At 31.6% G+C, this 9,786-nt stretch overlaps 1 protein-coding gene and 1 pseudogene across 1 annotated transcript; one reads left to right on the plus strand and one right to left on the minus strand.

Annotated features, from left to right (window-relative positions):
• LOC114375824 lies at positions 1–3,946 on the plus strand (annotated as a pseudogene).
• Positions 3,947–6,113: 2,167 nt separating this feature from the next.
• On the minus strand, positions 6,114–9,475 carry LOC114374582 (xanthoxin dehydrogenase-like). Its single transcript, XM_028332243.1, has 2 exons — positions 9,324–9,475; positions 6,114–7,066 (listed from the first exon to the last, which is right to left on the minus strand). Exons 1-2 carry the CDS (start codon positions 9,365–9,367, stop codon positions 6,268–6,270), a joined length of 843 nt encoding a protein of 280 aa, XP_028188044.1. The 5' UTR covers positions 9,368–9,475; the 3' UTR covers positions 6,114–6,267.
• Positions 9,476–9,786: the final 311 nt, after the last annotated feature.

Here is a 9,786-nt window from a genome sequence, read left to right on the forward strand (position 1 = left end):
AGGCCTTCCTAGTATTCTTAATTCTTTCATGGTGCTAATTAACTCTGATAGGTTTGACTATTTCTCCATGTTTCTTTCTATGTGAGCGTATAAGGTGATAAAATGTACTTCATAATTTATTATTCTATGTCTTTGTTTTCCTGCAAAATTCATTGTTAATCTTGTTTGATTCTTTCGCTTACAGGATTCATGTTAATGACCGGATGTTTCTGCAGGTTTTATTCTTAATGTCAACAGCATTAAATCTATCAATACACGAAGCGCCTCCTCCTATCGAGCTAGGAGGTGCTTTGACAGTTGATGTACGTTCAAGACAACAACGCATAGCTGAAATAACAGAGATGATTCATGTAAGTCCTCGAGAATTTTTCATTTATTAAATAATGTTTTCATGATTCCGCTTATAATATTAGCTTTAGAATACATGTAAATATGGCCCTCATTTAGGTGATATCTAATGTTTATACTTTGTTTCATAATATGACTGCCATTAACTTCACACAATAAAGTTCATATATGGATGTGTAAAGAGATTGTTGCAATATTGCTTTACATTTTACTTATTTCTATCTTTCGTTCGCTGCCTATTCTGCTGTCTATTAGTTTAATTTTGTTTATTCTTTTCAAGCAATATTGAAAATAGCTAAAAGATGTGCTGTTTTTCATAATTTTTTTAAAAATCAGATTGGTAGTTGAACCGGTGAAAGCCCTAGTTGATAGTATATTGGTTTAACTGTGATCGAATTGGTATATAAATTAATAAATTATAAGAAATAAATATATAAAAAATAATAAATTAATATAAATGATAAAATTATATGTAAGATACAAAACTAATAATAATTGGCAAAATAATGTATACCTATGAGTAATCCTTAAATATGTGTTTTAGATTAAATTAAAAAAATGATTTTTTTTGTAAAATACCAATTCAAATTGGTTTTGCACTGTTTTTACCGGTTCTGTATCGGTTCTAAGATGAGTCGATTTTTTGGAGTCAGCATATCAGTCATCAGATTGATTTCCAGTCAGACCAGCTAGCTCGATCTTATAACTACGGTTTTTTGTTTACTTTTCGCTATAGAATATTGCAATTGATTGTATTGGTTTCTTTCTATCTCTCGTTATACCAATACAGTTGGATTACAACCATCATTATTTACTGGTAGACTTGCTGTTAATTTTTTATGTGATTCTTTGGCTCTTGTATGATGACAATTCATAAGGGGGGTTAAAATAAACCTGAACTGTTTATTAACTGGTAGTAAAAGTTTGAAGAAAGAATTCTTTTTTTTAACACTGAAGAAAGGACTTCAGCTTGTCATAAATCTGAAGAAAGCTCTGCATTGAGTTTGTTGTCTCTATCTATTAGCTTAGAGTGGCTTGGCCATGTGAGGAGAAGACAATCAGGGGCTCCAATGAGAAGACCAACAAAATCTAGTGGCATTGTTTGACTTTGATCAATGTAGCTTACTCACCTTGTGGGATAAGGCTTAGTTGTTGTTGTTTCTCTAGAAAGGTAATATTCATTTCAGACATGCAAAACAACTAAACAAATTTGTTGCAAATATTAGCCTTTGTCTCTGTTTCCTTTTTTCTGTTTGGTCAAATATCATGTGTCTCCTAGTTTTATTTTCCTTTTATTCATTTAAAAAATATCATTTTGATAAACCCTTGTAGTCACTGTATCTGATCTTTCAGATTTTTGGAAAATGGTTTTATGACCAGATTTGTGTTTCTCTGCTTCTGCTGCCTATGAGAAAGATCCTTCTGAATCAGAGACTGATCTATAGATATCTTACTCTTACCACTTGAGTTTAGTGATATTAATATCTTCTAACTTACATTTATGTATAAATTTGTAGTTGATCACTGAAGAGACAGTTTTTTATTATTTTTGTTTGGTCATATTAACAAACTGAAATATACTGTATATGATAAATGAGAATCGTGCTGGTGTGATCTTAAATTTACTGTTCCATTTGTTCTGTCAATTAAGATTATAATTATTGTTATTATTTTTAAGACCCCAAATCAATTTAGCATATGGGAAAAATACCTGTTATAATATCTTCCTCTCTTGAGTTAGTTTTTGGAGTTGAATTAGGTCAAGTTTATTCTCAATTCCAATATTGTGATAGAGCCTATCTCCGTCCTTATTTTGGGTCACCTGCAATTATTCAATCCTGAAAACTTCACACCTCAAATTTTTAGTCCCAGGCATGAGTTGCGTGTATTAGTATCCTAATTGGGGTAGGTATATGGTCAAAATGCCACTTTATACACTTGTAAGAATATTTTTTCATTATCACTAGTACAAAATAATGTTCACATAATGTTGTCACAGGTGGCAAGCCTTCTTCACGATGATGTATTGGATGATGCAGATACCAGACGTGGTATTGGTTCGTTGAATTTTGTAATGGGCAATAAGGTATATATAAAGTTGTGAATCCTTTTGCCTGCATACTACATGCCATTTGTTCATTATTTTTAAGGTTATATTTTCTACATACATACTGTCACATGGTGGGTGTAGCTTGCTTAAGTTGTCGAGCATCTTGTAACTGGGGAGACCATGCAGATGACTACAACATCTTATCAACAGTGTAGGTATGCATGGGTCTGTTTCTGTCATTTATGTACATGTGTTTTCGTTGCTAGGAAGTTAACTTTTGTTTTATAAAATGTGTATCCTATCAGTAATTCATGTTTTCTTTATAAAAATTCATTTATTTTCCCTTGCACAAACACATAATTATAGACCACTCTTAATTCTTAAGAATGTGGAGATATATCCTATCTATGGATAGATTGACTTCTCATAATTGTTTATATTTTCAGCATGGAATATTATATGCAAAAGACTACAACTAGGCTGCGTCTTTAATGTCAAATAGTTGCAAGGCAATAGCCATCCTTGCAGGCCAAACAACAGAAGTTGCAATGCTTGCTTTTGAGTATGGAAAAAATCTGGTTTGTATTATTCAATTAGTCATGGATTTACACTATTAAGTTTTAAGTATGATGTTTTCTATTGTAAACAGTGTGTTTAATGATTAACAGTTTAATGCTTTGCATAAAGAGAATTAATGGAACCTAGTATTACTGTTAAGGATGTATCCACCATTTCATTTGGCAACATTTAGTTGATATCTATCTCCCTGTCTGTACATATTATATTCTCTGTTTTGCAGGGTTTGGCATCTCAGTTCATAGATGATGTGCTTGATTTCATAGGACATCAGCTTCCCTTGGAAAGGGTTCATTGTCAGACATTCGTCATGTAATTTCACAATTCATTATTACTTTAAATTTTATCCACTCTTGATTGTGATTTTGAGTGACGATTTAAAATATTTTGATGAAAGCCTATGAAACATGAGATGGTGAAATTTGTAAAAAAATTATACACTGGGTATGTATAGAACCATAATCCCTCATTTTTTTCATCTACTTTAGGTTTTGTCCACATTTACATGATGCATATATGATCTTATATGGACATTGTCTATGGCTAGGGGTTGAATGAAATAACAATCTTTCTTGTAATTTATAAGTTTGTAATTCAGTTATAAAAAAATATTTATCAACCTAGAAATTAGTTAAATTCTATTACAAATGAGAATCCTCCAAAAAATCCTACCAAATGAGAGAAGATTGAAAAAGTTATAAAAGACCAGTATAATACAGCCAGTCCTATGGCATGAAACGTATCATTTAATGTCTTTAAATAAATGTGTTATATATTGTGCTTCTTTCTTGATCCTGTTTTTGACATCATTTAGAAATTTATTTTTACGCTGTTATAAATTTCTATGCTAACAACCCTTTTTTGGATAGGTAATTCTTTTTTTTTTACTATTATTTTATGATTTGCTTTCCCTTTTATTATTCATCAGATCTGTTGTGTTTTGTTTTATCTACTGTCCGATTTGGTTTTGGTCCAAAAAATTATTGCAGGGAATTGTCGATGAGGGCTTTGAAAAGCGTGAACTACGCTTAGATCTCTGCCTTTGGTGAATCTGTCATTTAAGAAGTTGCAATTGGTTTTGGTTTGGTACAATTTCAACTTGAGATTTCAGTTTAATTAGATTTCAGAAGACCATCCCTGATGTCTCCTACTTCTGTATTTCAGTAGGAGGACATAAAGTGAGGTTAATTTTTCCCTCTGCTTTTTTGAAGGTTCATCTTTGATAATAGATTTTAAGGTTTATTTCACATGAATGCTGCTCTTCATGTTTTACTCCACAAATATGTTGCTTGCTTGAGCAGCTCAACTTCTAATTAGGCAATTAAGCTGCATAACGTGAATGCTGCAGTTGATTTTATGTGTTGGCACGTAAAGAGACTTATATTTATTTCATTCATATTTTGAAGTCATATATATAGTTTTAGTTCGTACCATAATCAGTTCTAAGTTTAGGAATGCAAATAATCTTTCACGAGGACCTACACTACTATGATTGAATTAAACCCTTTTGATCTGTCCATCGAATTAAACATCTGATGCAGAAAAGCCACACCAGACTAGCTTATTACACAGATCACATATATTTTTTTATTTGTAATTTTGCTTGTGTAGGCTCTGGAGTATATCTAGGAAAGAGCAGGTAGCAGCAATCGATTCCTTACCCGAGAGCAACGACGAATAAGTAAGAAAATCAAGGAAAGCCCTAATAGATCTAACTCACAGAATCATTACACGAACAAAGTAAAATGAAGGTTCTCCCCTCCCTTTTCTTTTTTGTTTTTGTGAGGTAGCTAAAGGAAAGGATCTTAGTAACATCAAGATTAACAATTGTTTTGTTGCCATCAATTTTTCTATAGTTGTTCCAAGCTGTTTCTAGGATTAATGTCTTTATTCGTTTTTCTTAATTATTTAGATTAAATCTCTTTCCCTCTGTCTGTGTGTCTCCTTGATTTTCTTACCACTTTACCTTGCAGCTTGTATTCAGAGCAATTAACAAGTGTAATAAATTTATTAAAATCGTCCTGTAAATTGTATGGTTTTCTCGTTTTTATCAATTAAACAATGAAAGTTAAAAGATTTCTCAATTTAATTGTAGAAAATAAATGGAAGATATTATCTATAAATAAATGGAAGAAAAGAAAAATAATTTAATTCATTTTGTCATATTAAATCATTTTCTCTAACGTACAAATATGTAACATGGAAATAACAATGTTTTTTTTCTTGTCCGTCGAAATTTATTGGAGGTCTTATATCTTATTTAATGAATATCTCTAAGTCTAATTTTTTTTCTTAGAAAATTTTACAAAACCTTATTGCTTAGTTTCAGAAAAACATTAACTAACCAATTAATAGTTATTGTTTGTTGTTTCTTTAGTATCTTCAGTATTTCTTATGCATGCCATGCTCTTTGGATTACAAGCAAACAGTATAAAGAATTCAAATCATGTTTTTTTAGACTAAAATGTAATTTTTATCTCCTATTTTTTTAAAATATGTTATTTTAATCTCTCTATTTTTAAATTGATACATTTTGTCTCCCATTTTTAAAAAAATCATAATTTTAGTCTTTTTATTTTTTAATTTAGACATCTTGTGTCTCACTTTTTAAGAAATATACAATTTTAGTCTTATTTTTCAATTTTAGAGTTGACTATGTACTTTTTAAATTTTTTATTTTAATAAATTAAACTTATTAGCAATTAAATAATTTTAAACAAATATATTTGTCATGTGAATAATAAATATACATGTGCCGGTCAACATTTCTAATTGACAACAAAGACTAAAATTGTAAATTTTCTTAAAAGCGTGGAATGAAATGTCTGGATTAAAAATAAGACTAAAATCACAATTTTTTAAAAGCCAGTGATGAAATATCGCAGTTAAAAAAATAAAAGAACTAAAATTACATATTTAAGAAAATAAGAATACAAAAATTATATTTTAACCCTTTTTTTATCCGCAAATGTTGGTAAAGAATATGAGAACACTAAATTTGGAATATTTGATGAATATTCCCTTTCACATCAAAATAGTTAAATCACACAAGACAATGAACATGTCCTTTCTAGGTTTCATGGAATTAAATTTCACATGAATTTAGTTTGAAGTGTTATGTGATCTTAACATACTAGAATTTAAGGATAAAAAAGCATACTTTGGACGATAATTTTCATATTATTAGTGTTTTTTTGTGAATTCATATTATTTGTATGTCTACAGAAAATCCTTGTAGTAGACTTGTTGATTGTAATGTCTCAAACTGCAAACAAACTTTGAAATACCATTAATCATTTAAAAACTTGGAGTGAGTGATTTACACTCGTGAAGCCACCATCAACCATGAGATTCTCTCCACTTATATATCTTGCTTCATCACTAGCAAGGAAGAGCACAGCATTAGCTATATCATGAGTAGTTAACTCTACCCCCTGCAAGTTGGCCATTCTCCCGGTAAAATCGCGAAAACCGGCCAAAGCATCCTCAGTTCTCTGATCCTCAGGCAAATGGGCTAAAGCCAAACCTGTTGCAACAGCATAAGGTGACACACAATTCACTCTTATACTGTGCTTCCCCAATTCAGCTGCAACACTCTTTGTGAGCCCTAAAACAGCATGTTTGGATCCTGTGTATGCATGTATTCCTATGCCACCTAAGGCACTTGCTACACTGCTTAAAGAAATGATTGAGCCCTTCTTGTTTGGGATCATAACTCGAGCGCTGTGCTTCATCCCATGAAACACTCCCTTTGCGTTTATACTAAACACCTTATCGAATTCTGATAAGTCTGCATCGCGGATATCAGGACAAGGCGATCCGGAGATTCCAGCATTGTTGACTATGATGTCAAGGGTGCCAAATTTACCCACAGTGAAGTTCACTGCATGGGAAACATCATCCTCTACTGTAACATCACAATGGACAAAAACAACATTTGCTTCGTCGCCAAGGGATTCACAGATCTGCTTTCCAAGATTGTCTTGCACATCAGCTATACAAATTTTAGCACCATGGATATGGAAGAGACGCACAATGCTTTCTCCAATTCCAGATGCTCCACCTGTGACCAATGCCACTTTGCCTAATAGCCTGAGAAGAAAAAGAGGCAATAGAGAACTTGGAAGTCACATAATTGGAACTTGGGAGCGCAGGAGAAAGGGTGTGAATCATGCATGCACTAGTTCCAAGACTATGAAAAGCAGAAAAATTGAGAAGTACTTAAAACAGTGTATGAAAAGATGGTACTAGTGCCCCACAAAACTGTGCTGAATGTAACTTTGAAATCACTGAACCATTTGAAACCTCGGATATTACCATTAATGGTAGCTGCCTAAATGCAATTCTAAAGCATTATTAGAGTAGCATTGCTTGGAAATAAATAACTCCATTGCCCAAATTAAAAAAATTAAATTATCTCCATCATTAGATTGTTTAATCTCTTTTTGCTTCCAAATTCCAATATCACAGACAATTCAAAATACTGCATCATATGCAGGAAAGGCAGAAAATGTTCCAATCACAAGCATGACAGTTTTTGTACCATGGCAGGTAACAATTTACTATATATGATTATTAGAAAAATATAAACAAGGATACCAATTTATTTCACTATTTTTCCCCTGGGCCAATTTGTAATACTCTAAAAGGAATGTTTTAGCCAGAGTTGACCAAAAAAATGTTAAAAAGATGTTAAATTCAATTTCATTTTTTTTACAGGAAATGCAACGTCATTAAACTAGACCGAACCAAAAAAATGTCTACAGAAAGTTTCATTTTACTGTAAAAGAAAATAGATTTAACATCATAATGGTTGTCTTTAAATTGAGGGGTTTGTCGTAGTTATCTTAAAAGCAGAGAAAGGGACTATATCATGGTTAATTAGTTATTAAGATTTAACCAACCAATATAGAAGCACATAACAAATAATTTGAAGTGAGCTGCCAACTCTTGGTTGAAAAATGAATCAGGAAACTCTTCTCCATTCTTACCCATCCTATTATGAAAGTTTAACACAAGTTATTATTATCTATTTACTTTTACCCCCATACGTTAGGTACTATCACTTTCCATCCTTATTAACCCTGCACAACAAGGTCACATAAGCAAAGTTACCAGAAATTAGAAAAAAATCCTCCAATAATTAGACATAATCCAAACTCAATTAGGTATGACTTTGAACATTGGCTCAGAAATAGTAGATATGGGCATTAGCGGAGTCAAACACTTACAAAAATGGGAGAACCAAGAGCATAAATGAAATAAGCCTAAATCCATTTGAACCAAATACGGATCGAAATTTGATAAATTGATTGAGATTAGATAGTTAACTAGCATAGAAGAAAGAGTAAATATCTGAAAAACTCTCTGAAAGATTGGAATCCCAAACTCAATTAGGTGAATAATAAAAACAGTAATGAAAGCAGATCACTACAGAAAATAAGCCAAATAGGTGAAAATAAGATCGATACAATTTGAAGCATGGTTTTTCACAATCACAATTGTGGTGGTAACATAAAGGTTTTTACAGTCACCACAAGTGCATCACAACCGCAATGTAAAGGATTGTAACAAAACAGGAACTGCAACCACGACCACGATATAGAATCATTCAATTTGTAAACAAACAGCTTTAACCGTGAAGTTAACAACTTGAAATTTTCAAATAACCTGAGCAGATATAATATGTTTTAGTCTCCCAAATTTTGGGAGTAAAAAACCGACACAAATTATGCATCAAAACTGCCCAAAATTAGCCACGAGGAATTAAAAAAACACATTTTGCAAATTTGAGGAACTAAAAATATAAATTTTAATTTAGGAAACTAAAAAGGACAGACCCTAAAATTGAGGAACTAAAATCATATTTAACCTAGTGTTAAAATCACAAAACTTCCCCTAGTAATTTTGCATAAACAAGAGAGATAAGTAAAGCTTGTTGCAAGAACAGGGTATGATGCTCCAACAGTCAAACTTATTTCTAATATGTGACGAAAAATCCGATGACATGGCAAAAACATAAAAAAAATGACAAGTTGCATAGACTTGATCAAAGCCAAAAACAGATGTTGGTCATCACAAATCAGTTCAAGACTGAGAATGCAAGGTTACACCATGATTGAGAAATTGGAGATATAAGATTGATTGGATGGTTAAGAAGGAAGGAAAGGAGATAAAGGTCACGGATTTGATCCTTCTGCTAACAAAAACTAACAATTTTCTTTTATCCATAGGAATTGAACACGGTTGAGAATTTTCAACACTCACAAAGACTCTGCTCAACAAACTGAATATGCTTCAATATATTCTAAACAAAGGGTGTGTTCGAATGTCTGAAAGAATATAATACCTTGGCGTTGGAGTGGAAGCCAGAACATTACCGGTAGTAGACATGGCCGAGTGTACTTTCTATCTGAAAGTAAGGAAAAACAAAGAAAAGATTAATTACGATACGATGCTAAGCACAAAGTAAGGACATACATATACTCAGCAAGACAGAAATTACACCCTTTAAAAAACTGAAGTGATGCTAAAAGCTGATGCACTGCGTTTGGTATAGGAAAAATAAAGTAAAAATAAAAAAGAAAGAATAAAAATTGAGGAAAGTAATCACATTGTATCCTTATTAGGGGATATAAATTAAATCCAATAAATAATAGACATTCATGAAATAATTATATTCATAATATTTCTTCTTTCTATATTCATTAAGAATGTCATATGTATCATACTAATATATATGCATTGAATATAGGATATAAATTTCATTTATTGTTATATATAGATTTTTTTTACTGAATATATACAATTAT

The sequence above is a fragment of the Glycine soja genome, chromosome 11 (genome assembly GCF_004193775.1).
Source record: "Glycine soja cultivar W05 chromosome 11, ASM419377v2, whole genome shotgun sequence".
In the NCBI taxonomy this organism is placed as follows: domain Eukaryota; kingdom Viridiplantae; phylum Streptophyta; class Magnoliopsida; order Fabales; family Fabaceae; genus Glycine; species Glycine soja.